Below are 25,945 nucleotides of genomic sequence, written 5' to 3'. Positions count from 1 at the left end.
CGGAGGCTTTGCTTTTGGATACCGGGAAGCAAAATACGTCAATACCACAATTACTATCATCATCATGATAGTAGTGAGACTGACGTATTTTTTTGCTTTGCACCAGCTTTGCACCACGCAAGAACATGCTGTAGAGCTGTAGAGTATGTGAGTATGTTTCTCCTCCCACGATAGGTGGTGTCCAAACCAAATTACGTACCGTCGCGTGGCGTCCTCTTGAGTCCTTTGGATCACAAAGGTTCTGCTTTTGCCACCATAGTTTCCTACAAAATTTTTGTAGGAAACTCTATGTTTGCCACAGAGTAACTCTATGGTTTTTGCTGGTCAAACGCGCCGGACGCAATTTATGAAGCCGGAACACTATAACACGACCAGCCAAGACTAGCCAATAACGAAGTCGTCAGCGGAGCCATTGTGGCGTTTGCCGGTTTCGTCTTCTGCTGTGTACTACAAAGCTGATCGTAGCATGTTTTGAAACGCGTGACCTCTTCTCAGGTTAAGTGCAGATTTCCATGCAAATTTCCCTGATAAATTTCTTCGGCTAAGTGTGCCCCGATCACTGTAGTGTAGCTATCCTAACCTATCAAAATTAAGTCGCTGTCTGCTCCTGTCAGTGTATGTGTAATGCAGACTGAAGCACGACCTACTGAAGACAACTACTTCGTGTGCAGCGTGTGCGGTATGCGAGAGAAGTACCACGTCGAGTGCGACGGCATCAAGCGTTTCGGTCTCAGGTTCCTCGAGAAAGTGTACTTCGTCAAAGACGGCGCGGGCGAAGATCTGGGAGGCTTTGCCGTCGGTTCGCACTGCTCCGTGTGTCGGCGCGCCGTCTGCCACGCGAGCGATTGCAGCGTCTTCTACGCGAAGCGGTTCTGCAAGGCCTGCTTCCTTCAGCACAGCCTGCAGTTCCCGCCGCAGATGAGACAGGCCTTCGGCAAATAAGGCGTCTGGCGGGCGAAGAAAACTTGGGCCGTCAGTGCGTGTTTTGTGTGCGCGCGGTACGTGTCACGTACGATTTGCATATCCGCGTGTTGTGGCACCTTCTGGCGTGTTCACACAGTGTCGTGCAACAGCTTTGCTCTTCGTTGCGTAGTTGAAGCGCGTAGCGACTGTACTACGTCACGACCCCCAAATACTGTTCGCACCTGATCGGCCTAAGCTATACGACTTCTGCAAATACTTTGCGTCAGGTATTGCTTCTAATTTAGCGACTTGGCACGCCAACGAACATGTTCAACTCCTCACCCCCTGCCTCTTTTAAGTGCGTTATTGGGGGGGGGGGGGGGGGGGGATTTAGACAGGATACAGTTACTTTAAGCCAAAAACATCACAAGACATTTAGTAAGCGCATAAAAATGATGAAAAAAAATGATACCATGGTTCATTTCAAGCTTTATGTGAAAGTGAAATGCGCAAGTTTTGTAGCTGACATGCTTTGTGAAATATGTGTGCATCCTTAGGTACGCATAATTTAGGAGGTCTGTATTACATGTGTGATACAAGTTAGTGTGGGAAACCCAGACTTGGGACTGGAAGGAAATGCTGCTAAACATATGAAAAGTTTTGCCAGATAGGCGAGGTGCATCTTAAAGCATGCTCTACGTAGGCTGGCCCTGGGAACCTTATTGAGAAGTTCCTTTGTAACGCAGGCATACCTGCATGCAGTGCGTGACCAGCCATGACTGAAGATGCACAGAGACGCCGCCGAGTGGCCGTGGTGGTCCTCGGTGACTTTGGACACAGCCCACGCATGAACTACCACGCCTTGTCTCTTGCGAAGGAACGACTCGAGGTCGACGTGGTAGCCTACCGTGGTAAGCATTGTCAGCGTTGTGCCATTGGTGGGGCAGATAGTCATCATAAAAGCGTGATTAAGCTTACACGCTCATCGGGTATTTCATTATGTGTGAGTGAATCGCCTATATGCATATGCTTTCAAATGTAGGGAAGATTTCTTTGCCTCTGCCCCCACTTTCCGGGTGCTGTCCAGCTGAGCAGGCTGGACAGCACCATCACTTGACCCACTGGTTATGGGTATAAATGAGTGTGTGCCCTTGATTGACCAATCACCCAGAATTAGTGTTCGTGTCACTGTGACACAAGAGTGCAGAAGCCTTAAGTGTATTAAAAGTCATACTTCTCTATGCGTACATTTTTCATCATTATTCTTTGCTTAATTGTCAAGCATCATACATTGCCTTCGTCTTTGTGATTCAGCCAGCTAACTGGGGATGAGGCTGTGCTGGTGTCATCAGCTACTGCCGTTACCTCGCTAACTCCAACAAGCTTCGCATCATTTAGATTGCAACATTGCGTTGAAGCTGCATTCTGATCTGTGCCTCGCACGTTCATTGCGACGGCAGTTTTTTTAAAAATTCATTTGCTCAATCCATCTGATGCCTGTCCATTATTTCTATCATGCCTTTGTCAGGCTTCCTTGTCAATCTCATCTTCACCCTTACGATACGACCAGGAAAAACAAAACTTTGCCCATCGGCACCAGGCATCGAAAACCTGCCCTTGCACCGATTTTCAGGTGGAAGCCACACACTCCAACTATAACCGCACATTCGGCTGGGGACATTCAAGCACTTCAGATCTCTCTGGCAAGGAAAATTACGTTCACATTGCGTACATGTGTGTTATGTTACGTTCAATTACATTCATGTGTGTATGTGTGCACGCACACTTAGAAGGGGACACATGTACGAAAATATCTTTATTTTCAGGTGTTGTGGCAAGGTTCCGGCCTTCAAATTAAATTTCATTAAATTCCCTTTTTTAGTAGTTTTAATGTCAGCCGGCACCTCTCACAGTAATCCCAAAGTGTTTGCAAGCTAAGAAAGAAATGTAAACATTGGCCTTCACCATTGCGGCGAGCGGAACTCTTCTTTCGATTTCTTCCTGCAATGATGTGAGGCTGAAGTAGGAGGTGTTGGCTGACGTAGATACCTGTAATCTTTCCTCACACAACAAAGCCTTTAATGGTGGAGGGGGGGGGGGGATGCAGAAAAATAATTTTCCTCGAAGGGAACATGCCCCCCCCCCCCCCTTTCTTGAAAGAAATTTCAAAGGTGGTTCTGGCCCAGTTGTTCCCACATGATCGAGGTCTGTTGTCTCACCAAAGGACCAGGCAGGATTCCGTAAAGGCTACTCAACAATAGATCATATTCACACTATCAATCAGGTGATAGAGAAATGTGCGGAATATAACCAACCATTATATATAGCTTTCATTGATTACGAGAAAGCGTTTGATTCAGTCGAAACCTCAGCAGTCATGGAGGCATTGCGGAATCAGGGTGTAGACGAGCCGTATGTAAAAATACTGAAAGATATCTATAGCGGCTCTACAGCCACTGTACTCCTCCATAAAGAAAGCAACAAAATCCCAATAAAGAAAGGCGTCAGGCAGGGAGATACGATCTCTCCAATGCTATTCACAGCGTGTTTACAGGAGGTATTCAGAGACCTGGATTGGGAAGAATTGGGGATAAGAGTAAATGGAGAATACCTTAGTAACTTGCGCTTCGCTGATGATATTGCCTTGCTTAGTAACTCAGGGGACCAACTGCAATGCATGCTCACTGATCTGGAGAGGCAGAGCAGAAGGGTGGGACTAAAAATGAATCTGCAGAAAACTAAAGTAATGTTTAACAGTCTCGGAAGGGAACAGCAGTTTACGATAGGTAGCGAGGCACTGGAAGTGGTAAGAGAATACATCTACTTAGGACAGGTAGTGACTGCTGATCCAGATCATGAGAGTGAAATAATCAGAAGAATAAGAATGGGCTGGGGTGCGTTTGGCAGGCATTCGCAGATCATGAACAGCAGGTTGCCAATATCCCTCAAGAGAAAAGTGTATAACAGCTGTGTCTTACCAGTACTCACGTACGGGGCAGAAACCTGGAGGCTTACGAAAAGGGTTCTACTTAAATTGAGGACAACGCAACGAGCTATGGAAAGAAAAATGATAGGTGTAACGTTAAGGGATAAGAAAAGAGCAGATTGGGTGAGGGAACAAACGCGCGTTAATGACATCTTAGTTGAAATCAAGAAAAAGAAATGGGCATGGGCAGGACATGTAATGAGGAGGGAAGATAACCGATGGTCATTAAGGGTTACGGACTGGATTCCGAGGGAAGGGAAGCGTAGCAGGGGGCGACAGAAAGTTAGGTGGGCAGATGAGATTAGGAAGTTCGGAGGGTCAACATGGCCACAATTAGTACATGACCGGGGTAGTTGGAGAAGTATGGGAGAGGCCTTTGCCCTGCAGTGGGCGTAATCAGGCTGATGATGATGATGATGATGATTGAGGTCTAGAGGGTTAACATTATTCGTCAATCTAGCATTCACTGTCCTCACTAGATTTCTGCTTTTTGCATGTAATAGAAAGCAGCACAACTGCTGCGTGACATTTAGCAGCCTACCCTTCCCCGCATTTAGACACTATAAATATTTACTCGAACCCACTATTGATCAAGCCATTCGAAATTTAATTCTTAATGCATTGCACTTGATTGTGTTTGGTTAAAGAGAGCACAGTTCACAGAACACTTTGAAGCTCTGTTTGTAAAGCTGAAAATTGAGCGGGGAATAACTGCGCCAGAGCAGAGACTTCTCATCCAAAAAGAAACTGTTCCTACGGTCACTTCACAACCGAGACCATCACCCAGCCTCCTCAATGTTGCTGGTGTGAATGTGCCCTTATGCTTCTGAGGATTATGAGTATAACGAGCCATTATATGGATGATTGAGGTGCGCTCACGGCGTCAGTGTCGTCCCGCTGTCAATGGCACGTAGGTAATTAAAAGGGTCTCAAGGATGCGGAGTGTATCTGGGTGCAAAAACAACAAACTGAAGTGGACACACCGTCAACACTCTGCTCACTCGGCTTGATGGTAGAGCCAGGCTGGCATTTCGCCTTCCACTGCTGGCATGAGTGTTGCGTGCATGCAGACTAGTGTTCCTAACTAGCTGCTAATATGAGTATATGATGAGTATATATGTCAGCATATAGTGAGTATATAACGATTATATATGAGAGTATATAATGAGTATAAATGTGAGTATATAACTTTACCCGTCGTGGTTGCTCAGTGGCTATGGTGTTGGGCTGCTGAGCACGAGGTCGCGGGATCGAATCCCGGCCACGGCGGCCGCATTTCGATGGGGGCGAAATGCGAAAACACCCGTGTACTTAGATTTAGGTGCACGTTAAAGAACCCCAGGCGGTCGAAATTTCCTAGGTCCTCCACTACGGCGTGCCTCATAATCAGAAAGTGGTTTTGGCACGTAAAACCCCATAATTTAATTTTTAATTTAGTATATAACTTTATCTAATATCTAATATTTCACTGGACGCCGACTAAAACCCACAGCGCCTCGGTGTCATTTTTTTCACCATTGAGGTGCAATCCCGACAATGCCACTGATGGCGCACCACAAGATGCCAGTGTTGTGAGACACATTGCAGCTGCCAGGACACTGTTCCTTCTTTTCAGCAGAAGTTGCCATGCTTGCCGTGTCGGGCCGACATTTTGCACCCACGTGTAGTTGAAGCACTGCTCCTAAAAGTTTGTGAGATACTCTAAACCTTGCTAGCGCTGTTGGTGCTTCACTCTTTTTGTGAAACTGCCACATTGATGTTGTTATTCTTGTCTAGAATTGTTTACCCAAGATTCCGGCTGTTGTGCAGTGATTTATTCTATCTTTTGTTTGTCTCTGCAGGTTCCAAGCCTGGTCCTGATGTCCTGTCCAACCCACACATCCACCTTCACCTTATGAGGGAGCCACCTGGTTTTCAGAAATGTAAGCGTAATGTGCTCAATGCGCTTGGGCTGAGTCTGAGGATTCAACATCTCACATTCTTTGCACACAAGAAAAGTGTTAAATAAGGCAGACCGACATTCACCTATAGCTTTATCAACATCAAGTATATGTTCATCGAGCAGTTAATAAAATGGGCAAGGATCTATTGGCGAATAATGTGCGTGGAGCACCATGATATGTCAGCGTACCCTCAGTTTGTCTATCAGCAAATGACCTACAGTTAACTTTTTGTTTTACTTCGCATGTTGAAGCTTATCAGTTAGTCGCGTCGTTTGTTTTGTTCGATTAGTTGTAACCTGGTTTCTCTTTCCATAATATCGCTTTTCTGTCACAATTTCTTATTGCCATGTGTGGTGTCGATTTAAAACAAACAAGGTAGTTGAAAGTCAACGCTTGCTGTGGGATCTTCTGCATGCTTATCTTGCACAGTTAAAAAAAAAAGAAATACGGGATCCAATGTCCTGAGGCTGCATAGGGGGATGTGAAGGATGTCATAGGTGAAGGCTTCGTATTAATTATGGGCACCTGAGGTCTTTTAACATGCGCCCAAAGCATGGTACTACACAGTGTTCTTGCCGCGCACTGCAGTAACTCAGTTCCTATGGGGATGAACTGCTGAGCTCAAGGTAATGGGTTCAATCCCCGCCACTGCTCCCACATTCAGGTAAGGGCGGAATGCAGAACTGCTCATGTACCATGCATTGGGTGCACGTTGAAGAAACCCCAGGCGGTCAAAATTAGTACAGGCACCTTGCACTGCGGCGTCCCTCATGATGAGATCTTGGTTTTGGAACGGACAAACTCCGAATTTAATTAACAGAATTTAATAGCTTCTTCACATTCGCAATCCATCAGAATGCAACAGACACGGTCGGGAATCGGACCCGCAACCTCGTGCTCAACAGCACAGTGCCATGGCCACTGAGCCAGCTCTGGCTTTGTTCACACTATTAAATTGTTCTGCTGCTGGTTCCTTTGGCTTGCAGATGTTCCAAGGCTGGTGGCATACGTTCTAAAGGTGCTGTGGCAGTCCCTAGCCTTGTTCTTCAGTCTGATGTTCCTGCCCAAGCCAAGCCATGTTCTTGTTCAGGTGAGCCTAAGCTCTACTCTAAGCTGGACACAGAGCAATGAATTCCATCGTCCAGTTTCATATTGAGCATGTACTCGCTTCTATTTAATCAGTGTTTATTGTGGTCACAATGAAAGTAACATAGGCTCTGCCTTATTGTAACACAGTTCGGCTCTGTCAATGCTAGAATAAGCTGTGTTTTGCTTTCTGCTGGTGGCATTTGAAGATTAAAATTTTTGAGTACAAGCAATCAGGAGTGCTGATTCAAAGAGAACTGGCTTGAAATATTTCGAATACTGAACATTTCTTTGCCCAATGGGATAATATAGACTAAAGTGGGAAAAGAGGACAAAATAAGAAAATATAGGCAAAGAAACATCTATTAGAACATGTAACAGTTTTAATTTAAACTAAATTATTGTGTTTCATCTTTCAAAGCAGCACACAAACTATGAAAGATGCCTTAGTAGGGAGCTCTGGATGAAATACAACTGCCTGGACTTTTAGCGCGCATTCATAGCATAGCAGAGGAATGTTTTTTGCATTCCACTCAACTTGTAATACTGCAGAGTTGCTGCAACCAAGGGTTTGAACCCATGACCTTGTGCACTTGCCACACCAGTCATTAAGAGTGGTGCATCATAGTGATGCGCTGTTGCTTTCAATTTCTTAGACCTACTCGTATACTAACTTATTTTGTATTTGACCAGGAACTGGCCAACAAGGCAAATTACAAGAAGCTGTACCTACGTAGTTAGGTCCAGTTTTCTGTGTACCTTTGCATATGAGGCCGTCGTGAACCTTGAATCAAATTTGAACCAGATAGCAACATCCACTTGTTTCGTATATACAAAATCTGAAATATTTGTGTAACGCTACTTTTAAAAAAAATTACAGAAGAATAAAGATAGTTGGAGTGCATACAATAGCCATTGCCAACTCATGACCGGCAGCTTACCGCTATCTTTGAAAAGTGCACAACTATTGCATTCTACTGGTCTAGTACTAGCATATGGGGCAGAAACTTGGAGGTTGACAACAAAGTGTAAGAAGTTAAGGACCATGCTGCGAGCAATTGAACTAAACATGATAGGCATAACGTTAAGTGACAGGACTAGAACGATGTGAATTGCAGAACAAATGGGTGCCATCCAATATTCTAGGTAACATTAAGAGGAAATAATCGAGTTAGGCAGGACATGTGACACATAGGGCAGATAACCAGCAGTCTATTAGAGTTACAAAATGAGCATTAAGACAAGGAAAGTGCATTCGGCGGTGGCAGAGAACTAGGTGGTATGACGGCATTAGGAAATTTGCAAGCACAACTTGGAATCAGCTAGCGCAAGACACAGGGTTATTGTAAATTGCTGGGAGAGGCCTTCCTGCTGCAGTGGACATAAATAGGCTGATGATGATCATTATTTGTTTTCTCCTTTGACAGAATCCCCCATCGGTACCAACACTACCGGTGGTGTGGTTCTGCTGCCTGCTAAGAGGCTCGGCACTCGTAGTGGACTGGCACAACTACGGCTACTCCATACTGGCGCTGGCATTGGGGCCTGGACACCTCCTGGTCCGCATCTGCCGCTGGTGAGCTGGTGGTATCACTGTCACCGAACGGTAACTTGAACTGGACGGGAACTGCAGAAAAGTCAGAATACAGTGTAACCTTGTCGATACAATCCCATTTGGTACGATTTCCCACCGCCAACATTTGCGATCGCGAACGCAAAAATTGACCCACTACAGTTACTCTTCTTTCTTGCCAGCTAATGTGTTCCCAAAAAACACAATCGTTCAGCACCCGCGTTCAATACACCACGATACTGCAATTGTCTGATGCGTTTTATGGCTACTAGATGCCATGGGAACAATCAAAGAGGCGAAGCATGCACGATTGAGATCAATGGGCTCGGTCGCTCGGTCTCAGGTGATCGAGAGCTTGTCTCAGGTTGCTCGCGCTTCACAAGCTCAACACGCAACAGCGTCTCAAGCTGCAACTATTCTCGCCCAATGGGCAAATCAAAAATTCTTGCTGTAATGCCCCAGCTGAAGCTGAAAGGGCTGCTGACCAAGGGCAAATTCGAGGAGCGCAAACCTAAGCTTTCTGAAGCCGCAAGAACAACAACACGGGACTCTGGTCGCTTATGACCCAACACCTTGGCACGTGTGGATGTCTCTTGGTAAGAACGATTTGTGCACCGCTTCGCTTTACGTCGACGTCAAGTACCGCTGAGTGTGCCAAATGTTTTAATAACTTCGGGTCAATCATTTTCCCGATTAGTACGTTTTCTCTCACGTTTTTCCCCAATAAACATGAGTGAGGTTCTACTCTAATTGGGAGTCTGAAATATCGGATTTGCCAGCAAATAAGTAACTTACAAGTATCCAAGAAAGGCTGTCATTGCGTTGCTAGACGCGCATACACTTGCCTGCAGCATGGTTAGTTTATATCGCAACCATTGTCGTGCTGTCACTACAGATAGACGTAAAGTACCTGTAAATGCATACACCATCCCTGGAGTTACTGGGCGGGGGTCTATGCAATTGGCACAGTACTTCAATTTCCAGTGCACCTCTTCATCATTTCACAGATCCATGGTTGGCTTCTATTTGCAGGTGTGAGAAAACATTTGGCAAGAAGGCAAAGAGTGCATTCTGTGTGTCTCAAGCAATGCAGCAGGACCTGGAATCGAACTGGAAAGTGCAGTGAGTCTTCCCAGGCTTCCTTTCCCGTTTTTTTTTTTTTTGACATCATTGAACAAGCGTAGTCTCCGTAGTACCTGTGGAATTGAGATTCCTCAAATAGTGACACATATAAAATTAAGTTACAAGTTTGGTCATTTCGTCTCGCTTCTTTCGTGCAATTAGAAAGATTTTGAGTGAGCCAGAGCACACTCTCGACCATTTTGGCTCAGTTGTGTCACTGACACGGGGAGTTTGCTGTGTTTGCAGATTATGAAAGCTTTATTTGTGGTATTCACCATTGAGCTAACCGCAGCAACATTGTTGGCTAACTGAAGCAGCTTGTTGTTGGGCGGGTGAGAGTGGTAAAATAGGGGACGAGTCACGTTGCCAGTGGCAGCATTGTTTCCTGTGGTTAGAACTCTGGCTTTGTGCCATCTTCAACCTATGGTCTACATGTGTGATACCAGTCACTACAGTTGTTTGTGTCTTTGTGTCAAATTGTTCCTCTGTTGGTAGCTCTCTGTAAATGTGTGCGTTTTCACTTACCTCCAGTGTCTGTCAATGGGACACTTCTAGTACTAAACAACTTCACTGACCTAAGCGCCTTAAATGCTACTGCATATTAACTCACATAATTGTTATAGGTAATGTCTGTTCTAATGCAACAATGTTTGTCTGCTCGTGTAACAAGCGATGATTTGGTTTGGGTCACATTTTATTAAGCTTCTGTAACTTCAACCTTCTGCTAGCGTAGACAACGAAAAAATTTTAGTCACCAAGGCATTTGAATTGATGGAAAAGACCATAGCTTGAATTATTAATGCAAGTTGATTCTAGCAGTAAGCAGTGGTCGAACAAGGGAAGCCTTTGTCCGGAGCGACTGTTTTGACTAGAGAGAGGGAAAGTTTAATGACATTTGAAGAGATTAGTCTATACCGATAGGCCTGGCATGGTACCCCATGTGAGATGGGGAAGGAGGAAAGAAAGGGAGCGAGATACAAATGAAAACAAAGCACGTACGCACTCACAACAACACAAAAGGTCTTGCACAAAAGTAATTTACATAGTCTCACTGAAGCCTGTACACCGCAGAAATGCTATAAGCGTTTTAGTGGGGCACAGCAGATGTCCAGGTCATTGCCACGGTTCCAGAACGTCTTGTAGCCAGAAGTAGCGTGTCGTGTCACATGCATAAAGCCTTCTTCAAAACAGCTCTTGAGGTTGTCTAGCCACTACAAATGCAGGTTAAGTGGTCTACGTCCTAGTCAACACTGTAGGTTGGACAGAATAGCATGCCGGATAAATAAATTTTAAATAAATGATGTCTCGTACAAGCAACGCTCAGGTGAATGCGATGAAGGCGCATACATTCACGCCTGGGAAGACAATGTGGCATACAAAAGTTACACTTGGGGCCAAAATGAGTATGTGGTCCTTATTGGCCACTCTGCGTCCCACCACGAGCTATACCGAGAGTGCCACAAGACAGCTGACACGTATGCCGCTGCGACACTTCTTGAAAGTTGGTATCGGGGTCAGTGGTATCAAGGCAACTTCATCAGGGCAACCACTGACCAAGATCAAATCACCTTCTCAAAGCACTTGCTCTGACCAAAGGCTTCCTTTGTTTGACCACAGCTGACCATTTCATATCTCCACCTTCATGTGGCCACATTGTCTTGTTTGGAAGCCAACTGTATGTGTTCAGAGGGCTTGACATCAAACGTTTTTGTAAATCTGTAATGGTTCTTTGTTTTTCTTTCTTAGAGCTGACGTCCTCTACGACAGGCCCTCGTCCACATTCCAGCCGACTAGCATAGAGGAACGGCATGCCCTGTTCCAGCGTCTGGCCGCGGAATATCCGGAGTTGGCCCATACCAGTGATTCATCAGATGAGGCTGACGGAGGAAACATCTTCACCCAAGCTGCGCCCGACTCAAATGCAGCAACTCTGAGACCCGATCGATCAGCTCTCATTGTCAGCAGCACCAGCTGGACAGGTCACTAAATTTTTCTTTAAAGGAATACTGTTCGCTAATTTTTCCTTACTTAATGAGATTTTCACCTTGTCCACTTTTCTTGCTAAATGAAGATCCGCGCCTCCTAAACGTTAAGGAAAAATTCTGCCAAAAATCGGAACATTCTAAACAGTGTACTATAACAGTAAGTAAAACCTTGTTAACTCGACCCTGATTAATCTGGAAAAATCTGATAATTCCTACTCGTCCTCTTGTCCCAGCGGGTGTATGCCTTATTTAATGGAATCAAACTCGCATTAATTTGGACATATTTGGCCACACACCGGTTAATTGAGACTATGCTCAGTTAGCCACTGTAAATGTGCAACACAAGAGAGCTAAAGCGGCGCTAGCGTCCAAGCACATCGTAGCAGCGAAGTCCGCATTGCCATAGTCATCAGGGGAAATGGTGCATGAACTACAGGAGTGCCAGCACACTTTGTGCATATTTATGCCTTTAAAGTCTTTATTTGCATTTACCACTGCGTATAACACGTCATTGACGCGTGCCTTCATAATTGCATAGTCGCCACTCATGATTGTGTCGATAGCGGCCACACTTTCCTCGGCAGCACTTGCAGCGAACAGTAGTTTTATTCTGACCCTGTGCCCGCGTCGCCCGCATGCTACAGAACTGCGTAGTCGCCATCCATTCGACCGTGTCGATAGCGACTGCAGATTGGTTCACAGTGGTTGCAGCAAACAGCAGTTTTGTACTGACTCAGTGGAGTGGCTGTGTGCGCAATGTTTCAAACGTGGTGGAAGCCATCGAGAATGAAGAGCGCCAGCTACATCGCAATAGGTGGACGATCTGCTGGCTCACTGGCAAAAAAATTATCTGGGTGTGTGCGCGGTAGGGAAGAGCGTGTCTCAGACAAAGGCGCACGCCATGGATGCTCTGGGAAGGAAGTCGCAGTGCAACTTCTTTTGCCATTGCAAGCACTAGTCAGTCATATGATGGCAAGAATTGGAGCTTCAGCACTGCTTCTTTCCAAAATAGAAATGGGATTTGCTGATTCATTCAGTAAATAAGAGTGTTTTGATGTACTAGTAAGGATTTGTTTAGTGTTTTCTTGATACCCTCGGTAATTTGACATTCGGTTAATTCAGACATTATTTCTTGGTCCCATGAACTCCGAATTAATGAGGTTTTGCCGCACTTGTTTCTGCAAACCAGTCTCGGTTTTGGTGCCCCTGACCTGGTTTCAGCATGACATTATGATAAGTTGACTCCCTCTGTCCCTGTGATTAAAGTGCATCCAGAAAAAATGCGCACAGCACTCTCCATTTTTTTGCTTGTATCGTAAGTAACGTCATCATATGTAGCAGTTCTACACAGCATCAGTAAGCTTTGCCTGCTCTCTCTATGTCACAATAATGTCCATGACACCAGATTCAGTGTTTCAATACTGTCTTTAGTACCTAGTTAAGATATCTTGTATATTTGTTTCCCAGCGTGCAGTAAGAGTTTCTGCAGCTTAAAAAAATAAATGTCACTGCTCCTTTAGCTTAAAAATTGCTACCACAAAAACAATAAGAAGGGAAAGAAAGAGCAGTGATCTCTTTATCATGCTCAGGAAGTCCCACGGCGGGCCGGCGTGTGAGGAGACATTTGATCATGTAACACGGAGATTTATCAATTCACCGACAAACTACACTCTGTAAAGTCTCGTAATTGCTAGAACATGTCATAAACTCATGCACACAATGCTTTCATCTCATTTTGCGCCAAAGATGCTCAGTGACCGTTCGGTGATGGTTCTTCTTACTTAAGTTCGCAAAGTGAATGAAGTTACTTAAAAAGGGGCACTAAAGAGAAAATTTAAGTAGAGCTGAATTAGTGAAGTCGGTTCCTGTTAATTAGACCCTTGCGGGACGCCAATACTATTCGGTCAAGCTATCTGAGTGGTTGAGCTAATGTACAACTGCAAAATCAACTAATCGAAACCTTTGTTATTGCCTGACGTCTTCTGTAATGTCTTTTGGTTTCTTGCTTTTGGAGCACAACCCAACGAGCATTTTGAACTTGAGAATGTGCTGACTTGAAAGCACAACATGAGTAGTGCTAACAGAGACAGACAGACACACAGTTTTAAAGGACAAAGCACGACTAAGAACTGTTGATTTTTTTTTTACATATTCTCATATTTGTAGCCGTAAAGGAAAGGATGGAATGAAAGTAGTAGTATGCCACCCTTCCTTATACCACATCATTCTTGTAAGCACAAGCGATCAAATCACTTTGCACAGATGACAAACGGATAGATGGCGCACTCGCACACTTTTCTGCACCCAGTGAAGCCATGATGACCAATTTGTAAATCGCTTTTTCTTTGTCGCATTTTATTCGCTCTGTGATTTTGGTTTTGGTAATTGTGGCTTACGAAGTGGTCGTCCTTGCATCACTGGGGGCAGAAACGTGTGTGAGTGCGTCATCTGTTATATAGAAATCAAGGTTGAATAACAGAAGTCAACTGTAGCAGATTGCGCTTCTACAATACTGCCAAAAGAAGCAACCCTTACTCTTGTTATAACAAAGTTGAAGGGGGAGCCGTAATTACTTTGTTATAGCCATTGCTTCATTGTGTCCAGTATTGCATGTACTGCAACAAGAACCTCAATGGAGATTTCTAGGGGAGTTTCGCTTACTTTGCTTTATTCATTATTTTGTTATATGCGTCATTTCGTTATAACGAGATTCGACTGTGTTCTAAAGGAGCCAGAGATTGAAATGAAATAATTTCAAATAATCTTACTGTGCCTCAGAACAGAAATGCAAAAAAAAATCATTTCGCATCCTTGTCATCACACCGGTACACCAGCACCGGAGTTTTACTGAGGAATTGAAAAAAAAAATGTGGAAGTGTGTGTTTTCTCTTCTTCTAATAAACCTATTACCGCAAAGTTAACAAAAATAGTATTGAACGGATACTTTGTCAGTCTGAATTTATCTAGTGTGTCTCTTTAGCGTCCCTTTAAAGTTGCGTGCAAGACAAAGTGAGAACTTGTTACAGCTCAGTTCAGAGCTGTAACAATTTCTTGCTTGAAATGCCACATTGCTGTGCTGCTAGGAGGTGAGCTCCACAGCCAACATAGACGTTTCACTAGTGCTTGCAAGCAACATTCCTTCCCCACCTTCTGTCATACCGGATCTGAGAGACCGCATAACATTTACATTGTGAGCCCTGTCTATCTTTTTAATCTCCTCTTGCTGCAACGCAAGTGGTGGTGTTGGGAATTCTGCATCGGCCGATTTAACGAGCATCTCGATGCTCCTTTCTTACGCGCTTAATATGTGTGAAAGAAAACATACTCCGCTGTCCTTTTCTTTTTTGGTGTGTTATGTGACCGTGGTATGTTTCCTGCCTTGTTGTAGAGGACGAAGATTTTTCGGTGCTTCTGGATGCCTTGAAAGGTGAGTCGAATTCTGCTTCCGTTCTCACTTCGGCTTGCGAAAACACGCGAGTGTGTACACTGGTGTGGTAACTTGTAGACAACAGTGAAGCCAGATAAAGCATGGGGTATGTTGATTGTTATGTTTAGTTGAAAAGTAGAAGTAATCGGGTAAAAGGAAATGAAAGTCAACGAAAAGATAGCTTGCTGCTATACAGTCTGCGCTCACGGGCCCGGGTACAACAGACTTTTGGATATAACAGACCATATTTCAACTTTAGTTTGTGCTACCTGTCGTATTAATGCAATGAAGTTCGCTTTTAACGGACCGTGCTACAACAAACTATCGGCCACAGCGGACCAAATTAGTGACAATTTTTGGCAAAATCTGCCGTATGAAACAAACTTTTGCCGTGTCAACACGGACTGACAATTGACTTGCAAGGGTCAGCCGACGATCGCGGCTAAATATCACGCATGCGAGGGAGAAAGGCAGGGCAGAAGCGCGCCCGTCTTCTTTTGTGCGCAAGGAACAGGGGAGGGGGGGGGGAGGTGACGGGAATAATTGCTGTCGGAATAATTAGCTGCTTTGAAGAATGTGTAATTGTGACTGAAGAGCAAGTGTTTTCTTCAAAAGCATGCTGTCAGATTACAGCAGCTTTATAATCAGACGTGCAGGCAGTGGCGCACACAAGGCACTTTATCAGTAAAGAAATCTACAGCCGTTGGTTTTAATGAAGACACAGGAAAAAGAAGCCTGTCATTAATAGTTATTAGTTGAGCAATGCCTGCAAAGAAAATTTAAGGGCATTTCTTGCATTCCTGCAGAGTACAGCACTCGCAAGGAGCAGGGCGACAGTGGCCTCCCAGACTTGTTCTGCATCATCACCGGTAAGAAAAATAGCTCTGCATACTTTGGAACGTGTCGAATCTCTTCTGCTGGTGAAGTTTATAATGCAACGTCCGCCGAGAGGTAGTGTTAGCCTTATCAGTGTATCCGTGCTTCAGTATATAGTGGGCCTCCATTAGTCCAAACTCCCAGAGAAAGCAGATTCCTTATTCAAAGTTGAATTAAACATAGTAAGACGCAGAATGGCACGTTGTTATATGAGCAGCAACTGTAATAGAATAACCTGACCGACAATATTCCAACGCAAGGATCTTTAGGAGGTCCCATTTCAGTTTCTAACTACGGGACCTCCTTCTGTGTATACTTATCAGGTATTTATCTCCGTGTTTGTCATGAATAAACTAATTCTGATTCTGTCGGCCTGAGGCAGTGATGCCATGTGAGGACTGGTTTCGACCACGGGCTTGCATTACAGAGACACTTAACTTACTATCCAGGGAAAACACGGGGGATATGGGAGATGGAAATTCGACTTAACTTACTATTGAACGTTGCCTCCTGTAGTGAGACACAGTTAGCCCTATCTTTCTTCCTCTTACTCACTTCCCCAAGTAGGCCCCAAACCAATAAAGTGAGAAGTAAGTTTAGCTGTGCTAGTAAATTGCCCTTTCCTACAATACCAAATAAGCCACTCTTACTGCGAGAGGGAGACTAATAAGCCAGCAAAGATGCAAGGACTACATATGGGTGGTTGGAGACAGCGCCTTGAAGTTCCCACACCAACTTGCCATGAGGTCATGGATTTTTTATAGTGTCTGCTCATGCCGAGTTGGCACTTTCAGGTGCTGTGTGTACAATTGTGCATGCCAAGTTAGTGCATCAGAAGCAAAGGGGCTGATTAAACCATTGATATTTAAAAATGAGTGGCATTCATCTTCGTCAGTGGCTGGATAAGGTGCTTTCTAAGTATGCTATACATTGAATAATAGTTGATGTTCCCATATCTGACGTTCCTGCAAGAGAGTTCTCTCACATGGAGTGCGCATTCTGTAAACTTGACAAAACCCGCTCAAAAATCAAAATTCTTAATCCATTTGGAAGTTGTACCCTTTTCATGGTTCTAAAGATGCAAGCGCAAGAAATATGGGGAAACTAAATTTTCAGTGGACAGAACAAATTGGTGCCTGAAGGGATTAGTATGCGTTCTTCGGTAAAAATAGACTGCATCGTGATTATCAGATAGCTGGAGACTGAAATTGAAAAGTTTCGAAAACGTTTACTGTGCCGTGAGGGTCGAAATAGAGAAAACGCCTCGAAATTTGTGATGTCACACTGGCATGCGGTCACTGGGGCTTTAGTACGAAATTCAGAACATGCCAATTTCACCTTGACGACGCACCTCTGAGAAGTATTTGCAGATGGCAATGCGCGCTTGTGCAGGCAAGGGTCCACAGAAAGACCACTACCTGTCTCTGATTCGTGCCAACCCACTGGCACACGTGAAGTTCTTGGCGCCCTGGCTGTCGGCTCAGGACTACCCCAAGATGCTTGGTGAGTGCAGACAGGCGCAGTAAGATGTGGATAATATTAACTTTATGGCAGCCCTAGACATGTGCTTGTGTTGCGTTTGCAAGGTTTCTCCTATGCGAAACAGCAAAGCCTGAATGTACAAGACCACAGTCCTTGTTTGTCTATATTCATTACTGTCAGTTAAAGAGAGCTGTTACTGTTTTTTCAATTTTATTTTATATTAATCTTTTTTTTTGGCTCAGTGTCGATCACTCATGTCTCCAGAATTTTAGAAATGTCCCTGACTGGGCCCCACCTATATATATATATATATATATATCTGTCTTCTACCATTCCAGAGCTGAGAGACTGTGTAAACGTTTACGTTGCTAGCCCTGTATCTATATCTTTTTCTATCTCTTCTATTCTAGCTGCAAGCCGTACTTCCAGTGGTGGTATTGTGCATTCTACATAGGCTGATTTAGTGAAGTCACGTGCCATGATCAGCGGCGTTTCCGGCAGTAGGCCTGACCTCAACAGGGGCTCTTATACGTTTCGCCTTAATACTCCAGTGAGAAACGGGGCTCCCTCGAGAGGAAAGGCGCTTGGGCTTTCATTTGAGATTACAGCTGTTCTCGCGCCACGCAGCAGCTTGACACTTTGCAGACTGTATCGTCAGCGCATGACCTACACACCACATTCGTCTACATTTGCAATGCCCAAACATTGGTCAGGAGCGATGTGTGTCCGGTGGTGCAGTGCTTGTGTCCATCTATTTTTTTTTTCTATCTTCCATCCATAGGGACACTGTTGCTTACTCTGGTTAGGGGCTCTGAAGAATGTGCATCATTGTGTGTGTGGGTGTGTGTGAGTGAGAGAGAAAGAGAGAGAGAGAGATGGCTTTAGTTGAGCTGTTGCAAGACCTATTGCACTACTCATTACTTGTAGATGAAGCCATTGGCACTACATGAACCTGACCATTCTTCAAGTGCCATTCTTGGCACTGTCAAATCGCACCAAGTTGGCGAATTCTACCACCCTGGTGCTTTAAACCTGAGAGGATGCATGTAGCCACACTGGGAGCCAATCTGAAATGAGAAGATGGCAAATTTTACCATGCAGCAGAATGAGAACCCATCCAGATTAGCATTCCGGGCAGAGCACTTGAGCGTTCTGTTGTACTAGGAACTAATTGCTGGGAAGCCCAGAATCTGAATGACGTTGTCCTCGGAAAGCTTACACAGGTAAAACGCAGATGGTCAGTACTACAGAGTTGGAATGCGGACCTAATGCGAGCAACCACTGTAGAGAGGCGTTCACAAGGTGTTTAGCTTAAGAGCACGAAAAATAGTCCTGTGCATATCAAAAAAACTTTTGAAACCCTAGTACAGCCCAAGTTTTCTTGGGGCGGTCTGTCGAGTTGAGCTAAGAATTTTTGACTGCGCTGGTCCCACACTCATTTTACCTGTGAACACCTGCATTTTACCGCAGAACTTTCCTGAAACATTGCCGTTCAGTTTCTAAGCTTTTTAGTCTCATTGTCACATGTAACAAACAGCCTCATTTGTTACATGTAATTGCAGTCAAACCACGTTAGGGTGAAGTTTCATCCACCACGAAAATATGTTCATTATATGTCTGGCATTCATTATAAGCGCAATTCATTACATGGTAATATCAGTAAAAAACACTTTTGATTTACTTCATTTTATGCAATAATTTGTTATATCCGTTTTCATTATAGTTTGGAGTCCAAACTGAATTTGTGCAAAAGCAGCTCAAGCTGACAATGTCAAGATAAAATGTTAAGATCAAATTCATATCTAAATGCAACAACGCACATCAAGATGCACAATGGCAAACATGAAGTGCACCCGCCGCCTTGACTAGGACAAAATTTCAAGTAAATTTTAATGGAGCACGACTTGAAAAAAAATTTTCTAAATGAATTTTACGCATGCTGCAGTTGTAAAACGAAACAATCAAATTGATTTTACTATCTAAATTCATTTTTTCGTACTGCTCAAATTCCCAGACATTTCTGCAGCCCTATCCATGTCCAAAAAAGCTGCGCTGTAATCAACTCGTTACACATGCGTTAACACATTGCAAATGCACTGTGTCATGCGGATGTGCACATAAGTCCCTCATTAAGTGGAATTTCTTTGTTTCGAATTCCGTTTTATTCTAGCAGGCTTTCAGGCTCATTCAAGTTAATATTGATCGGTATTCCACTATAAACTCAGAATCTAGACCCACATTTGCAAAACCTTTTTTACACAAAGAAATTTGTGAGAAACTATGCCAGCCAGTTGCAATGATGTGACAATGCCTGCCAATATTGAGGGAATCCTGTCAGAGAAAAGCTTTGTGAATTCGTCCTTTCATTGCAGAATTCGGCGCATTTTTGCAGAAGAGCGCAGGGCCAGTTTTAGAATTCTTAGCTCCACTTTAATGATTAGTGTCGTGTAGCCTCTGTAATGCTATTACTAACACTGCATAATAACAATGTGGGCTAATTGCTGTGTGCTCTCTCTACCTTGCATAATGTAATGTTTCACGGGATTGGTTACTGAACTAAAAGCTTCAGAGGGGGCTGCACGAATGTAAAAAAGTTGACCTCAATCACAGTCAGTGCAAAGTTTAGTTTCTAGCTAACCCAATAAATGCAATAAATGGTCAGTTTTCTGACCACTTTGCTTAATCTCTTAGTCGTGTTCTTAAAGGGGCCCTGAACCACCCCTCAGGCTTGGTGAAATAACATAGTCCACGGGTAGCATACATTGCTGTGAACGTCTCAGCCAAGTTTTGCTGTCGTAGGCGGTGCGTGCAGCTCGCAAGCAGAGAGCGAAGTCACCTTTCTCTCAAACGCTCTCTTTTCAAACAGAAGCCTGCTCCTCACTCTCTTCTGGACGCTTTATTTTGTAATAAAGCGGATTTCCATACGTGGGGGGGGGGGGGGGGCTGCAATTGGTAGCTGCGATCGGCTACGCAGCGTAGAGACCGCTGCCGCCGCGGGGGGCCGCCACGAGTCCACTGGCTAAGCACACTGCAACTCGCTGAGGACAAACGTGTTTTGCTTACGTTTAGCGCGTTGTAGGCACCAAATTCGAAAGTCACGTTTTGTCTACATTAACACCCAAATAAACATTTGAACTGCACGCCACGGTGACATTTCGAAGGCTGAGTGTTGTCGGCATGCCCAATTCCGCCGTAGCCTTCGCAGTGCAAGGCACAGAAGAAGAAACAGGAGCACAGCGGAAGCCATATTTCATTGCCAGTAACTTCGCGTCTGCTGAACACATTGAAGTACTTCTTGCGGTAAAGTGTTTCTTAAAAGCTTATTTTCACTTCAAATGCCTTTTTCGACTTCTACATAAAAGTGGTTCAGGACCCCTTTAAGTATTCTTGTGACAGACAGGAACCTGGCTTGTGCAGTACTGTCTCGATTGTTCCAGGCTCTGCGGACCTTGGCGTCTGCCTTCACACCTCCTCAAGCAAGCTGGACCTGCCAATGAAAGTCGTCGACATGTTCGGGTGTGGTCTACCCGTCTGCGCTATAGACTACCCATGGTGAGACAGCTCTTTCCTATTCACACTAAGGATAGGATAGATTGCCAGGCATTAGGTTTTGGAATTGTGGACTAGAGATGGCACTTGAGTCACTTGCAACGGCAACATGTTTCTCAGTGGCTAACAGAGTGGTGAAATAGGGCAAATCGGTTCTGCAAATTCCCACAAGGTGGGGGAAGTGTCGTGAAGGGGAAAATTGCCATCCACCCAAATGTAGCACAAAGCTACAAAGAAAACCGGTATGAATTTTTCAGAAAGAAAGCTTTGTAGTTGAGAAAAAATTCACCCTGGTCCGGGATTTGATCCAGGGACCAGCACCTCTCCTGTGTGGTCGTCCTGCCATCTGAGCTAACCAGCAAGCTAGCAGACCGCGGTGCAAAGGCATATTTATCTACAACTTGAAGCATAGGGACACGGAATATGGCTGACCAGTTTTGCAGAATCCCACAAGGCGGAGGAAGTGTCATGAAAAGGAAAATTGTCGTCCACCCAAATGTGGCATGAAGTTACAAAGAAAACCCATACAGTTTTCTAAATGCAGCAAGGTGGAAAGTTGGTTTGTCGTAAACTTTCAACTCCCAAGTTTTTTTATAGAAAGGTATTTCCTAAATTTTCTTTGCACTGCCCAATTTTTGTCTGTAACGTTCTTATTAAAAAAACTATATTCATTGTACGGTTTATTGCTTGTATTCACTGTAAACACCGAGAAAGACGTCAGCAGTGCGCTTTCATCAGTGTGTGTAAAAATCTTCAGTAACATTAATCTCCACACTCAAGACGCCAAAATGAATGTAAAGCTATAGAAAAATGGGCACGAGCGCATAAAGCCAGCAGTTACTGGGGGAACAAGCTGACGCACACATCTCATTACCATGCACAGAGCCTTGAAAAGCAATGTGCAATGCAAACGAGTACCTGGCACTTGCCCTTGGTAATGTCGGTACAAACTGGCAGGACTTTGAGGTTAGGGAGATTAAAATAAGCCCAAATAATGTGCCATTGAATACGCTCAAATAGCCAGAATCGTGAAGTGGAAAGAGTAACCTAAACAAACTGAAAACCTCACGTGTGCTTGCCCATTGGCCAACACTCAGGGGCCAACCAACGAGGCTGGCCCCCCAACATATTCAGTTGAAATCCATCACCCGAATGCTGCAGTGGCAATTTTCTTAGATGGGCAAGTTACGTTAGGCTCAGTTTGTAAATCAACCAATGAGAAGCCCACCGTGATTGCTCAGTGGCTACGGTGTTGGGCTGCTGAGCACGAGGTCGCGGGATCGAATCCCGGCCATGGGAGCCGCATTTCGATGGGGGCGAAATGTGAGAACACCCGTGTGCTTAGGCTTAGGTGCACGTTAGAGAACCCCAGGTGGTCGAAATTTCCGGAGTCCTCCACTACGGTGTGCCTCATAATCAGAAAGTGGTTTTGACACGTAAGACCCCATAATTTCATTTAACCTTTTCCTAACCAGTGAGAATAACAACTTCGCCACATAATGTGCAAGTGCAAAAGCTGCAGATCTCGTTTGTCGAAGGGACTCTGAAGTGAAAATGTGGTTGAGCTGTATTATTACATTATGTTCTTAGAATACACACTTAGCTTGAGAGGAGATTCAGTGAACCAGAAATGGTGCAGAAATCAAAGCCTGGTGGCAAACACCGTACCTTACGGTTGGCGTACCACCAAGCTGTGACGGTGCAGACTTTGCTGGCATTTGCTAGGGTCTGGTTCATTTTTTATTGGTAAGGATGGACTTCATTGTATTCTAAAAGAGCCAGAGGCTGAACTCAGCACATTTTGAAAACGTTCACTGTACCACAATGGGCCAAATACGAAAATAAATACCTTGAAATTCATGATGTCACATTGGTGTACCAGCTGAAAACTCGTAAAAGGAAAAACAGGCCTTTACGTTCTCTTATAGTGAACAACTCCTTACTGCAAAATTGGCAAAATGGAGTTTCGAAAGGATACCCTATCTGTCTGAACTCATCTAGTTTTTCTCTTTAGTGTCCTTTTAAAGTAAAAAAAACTTGAATGGTCGCCAAGCTTTTCATCAAATTTGGCTGAGAAGCACTGCTGTTTGGGCAAGTTGGTGCAACATATTGTTATTTTAAACGATGTGTAAAGGCGAGGGGAAAGCTACGTATCCACACGAAATCAGTGCTCTACATAGCACTGGTCCTGTGTGTATCTACATCTTTCTCCTTACCCATTCGCACTGTTTAAACTTGCAATTTTATCGGATCTGTGGCATCTGTACGTTGATGAAAGATTGAGTGCTGTGATTGCGCTTTGTGGTTGCAGCCTGAGGGAGCTAGTCAAGCCGGGAGAGACGGGCCTTGTGTTTGAAACCAGCAGTGAGCTGTGTCAGCAGATATGTGTGAGTACTACAAGTCTGCTTGCATATGTTCCACTGGCGTGCAAGTGCGCGGGGGCGTGCAAAAGCATGATGCATTAATCTCATTTGAATGCGTTAAGATACTTCAAGCGATATAAAATGCATGAAGCTTCGAGATGTGCTTGACACATGTACTATATAAGACCATAAGTGAGTTTAACCTTATCATAACGAATGCAGACGTAATCAATTGCTGGATATAACAAAGTAACTCTGAAGTATATCTCGGCGATATCAGGATATAACGAATATATGCTTATAACAAATGTTGAATATAACAAAAAGGATGTTGCGTCGTATGCAGCAAGGTTTGATTGTATTGACCCACAATGCCGAAATTAGGAATTGTATAAGCCTACATGCTTATCTGTCAATGTCTTCCTCTTATGCATCCTTGCTGCCTCTGCCACTCTCAAAATCACTTCTTATGAACAAACTGAACTGTAAGTGATCTGAACAGATATGCTGAGCATACATTGCCTCTCATTTAATACATAGAGAGGGTCTTGACTCCGTTGGCAGGTTTGATGCCTTCAAGTAGCTACTGAGGGTTTATGGGCCAGTTGCCTTCTTTCAAGCTCACGTAGTATGCGATGCCCGAGATAGAAAGCGTGTTCTACATCCAATGCCATTGCTGTGAGTTGTGGTGCTGGCTAACACTCCCAGGGCCATATATAGTACACTTATACGAGTGCCCAACAAAGTGGATGGGAAAAACAGCAGTGCAGTGGTTCACTTGGCTAGAGCATTGCACGCGTAATGTGAGGATATTGAGTTTAGATTCCACCTGCAGCAATTAAGTTTTTTTATCTACATTTGTTTACGTTTTCTTCAAAATTTCTACATTTCAAAAAAGAACTGGCAATTTACAAATTCTACATATAAAATAGATAACTGGCGATTTATCCTATGCTTGCCTGGGTTTCCTTGTCTGTTGACTTCATAAACGTACTATTATGTACCAGCACTTCTATATACCCTGGTAGGTAGTACTTATCCTTGTGATTGACCAGTCTTTACACAAGTCTTTCATTTACTGTGGAGTGAGCTGAGGAGATGAAGCCATGCCTTGCTCCTTGCTTTCTGCTCGGCAATAGCATTGGCTTGTGGTAAAAGAACAGCCATATTTTTTTTTTTATCTTTAGGATACGCCGTATTTCAGGGCCTGTTTTAGCAGGCAGAGCTTAGCTGTTGGAATTATAAAAAAAGGAAGGCAGTCAGCACAGGCTGGTTCAATTGCTGATGCGCCTTCGAAGCATAGCATAGGTTAGGTTACGGTCGGACATCGGGTCCTAAGCCTGATCCCCGATGATACACTGTGCTCTGAAGCGTTGTTGAAACCTGGCCAGGCATGTGTACCCAAATTTACAAAGCTTTTTCTTTTGTAAGGCCTATTTGCCATTGGCGGGTCACGTTTGCTAATAATATGCATGACATCACGATTGACAGGCACTTGCACTTACGGACATTTCTAGTGTAAGAGCTTGATTGTGAATACAGGCCCTGATCACTGCAAAGCTGTGGCAGCAACTGGCCGAGACGACACTTGTGACGGCCACCTTCTGTGCCTTGGCCTCCATCTTCTTTATTTTTCCAAATATGTGTTGCTTCACTGCTACGTGTGGCAGATTTCTTACGCTTGGAGGTAAAACAGTGCAACTTGACAAGAACAAAAAGAAAAGAAGAATAAACCACGCACTGGTGCTGACTCGCAATTCAACTTTTATTGCAGGCCTAGCAATATATACATATCTCATATACCCACCAAAAGCAACAAATTAAATGTAATCGCACCCCCTACAAATGTGGTCTGACAACAAGGCTTCCTACTGTCACATGCATGTAGCACCAACATGATTGCCACTTGCCAAGGGATGCTGTTTCTTTCTCAGTTAAAGAGATTGATAAATGGCTAATTTTCTGCACCTTTGGTCTTTTGAACATCATATGCTTCGATGATAAGGCGACATTTACTAGCCGTGACCCTGCCTTCGTGTTTGCCGCAGGACCTACTTGAAGGATTTCCAAAGCCAACAGAGCTTCTTGGCTCGCTCAGGGCCAACGTCCAGAAGTGGCAAGCTGTGCGCTGGGATGACAACTGGAGAGCAGTCGCACTTTCCAAGTTTTGCAGTACCTAGCTCTTGCCAAATATGTGTGCTGTGTGTCTCGGGACGGGTCCCGAGACCAATCAGAAGATTGCCATCCAGAGCCAGGGCAGTGCGCGCTTAATTTGGCACCTCTACTCACTGCTGCTGTGGACTGGTTATTTTACTGTGCAGGAAGCAGCAGGCCTGTACTGAATGCATTGAATCTTTCCTGGAGTCCTTCTATTTTCGCATGTGAGCACTTAAGTTATGGGAATTGGGCTTGTATGCTTCGCTCTGGGTGATCTTCTTATCTTCAAAGTATTTTGTTTGAAACAACATATTTGTTGGGACCAAGGGTGCCTTTATTGTTAATCACAAGTGACTGTGACCAAAATAAATAAACCCTTCTTCAATTTAATTGTTGCACTTTTCCTTTTATGTTTTAACTGCATGTAGTACACTATTATACACTGTTCCTATTTTATGATTACCTAATACTTCTGTAAAACTCGTGTAAACAT

The 25,945-nt window shown here is 44.2% G+C and overlaps 1 protein-coding gene across 4 annotated transcripts; it reads left to right on the top strand.

The window, feature by feature from the left end:
- Positions 1 to 405: 405 nt before the first annotated feature.
- Alg1 (ALG1, chitobiosyldiphosphodolichol beta-mannosyltransferase) lies at positions 406 to 25,842 on the top strand. 4 transcript variants are annotated; one of them, XM_072289987.1, is made up of 13 exons: positions 406 to 495; positions 1,650 to 1,814; positions 5,731 to 5,811; positions 6,819 to 6,922; positions 8,346 to 8,494; positions 9,524 to 9,613; positions 11,360 to 11,592; positions 14,987 to 15,025; positions 15,832 to 15,894; positions 17,294 to 17,404; positions 20,821 to 20,935; positions 23,244 to 23,319; positions 25,344 to 25,842. In XM_072289987.1, the coding sequence occupies exons 2-13, from the start codon at positions 1,679 to 1,681 to the stop codon at positions 25,473 to 25,475; spliced, it is 1,329 nt and encodes a 442-aa protein (XP_072146088.1). In that variant the 5' UTR covers positions 406 to 495; positions 1,650 to 1,678; the 3' UTR covers positions 25,476 to 25,842. The 4 variants fall into 4 exon arrangements, with proteins under 4 accessions (XP_072146088.1, XP_072146090.1, XP_054923879.2 ...); XM_072289989.1 differs by having other exon boundaries at positions 421 to 495; positions 1,666 to 1,814; XM_055067904.2 differs by lacking the exon at positions 406 to 495 and adding an exon at positions 908 to 998.
- Positions 25,843 to 25,945: the final 103 nt, after the last annotated feature.

This window comes from Dermacentor andersoni, chromosome 8, assembly GCF_023375885.2.
Source record: "Dermacentor andersoni chromosome 8, qqDerAnde1_hic_scaffold, whole genome shotgun sequence".
In the NCBI taxonomy this organism is placed as follows: domain Eukaryota; kingdom Metazoa; phylum Arthropoda; class Arachnida; order Ixodida; family Ixodidae; genus Dermacentor; species Dermacentor andersoni.
This window is presented reverse-complemented; position numbering and strand designations above follow the sequence as displayed.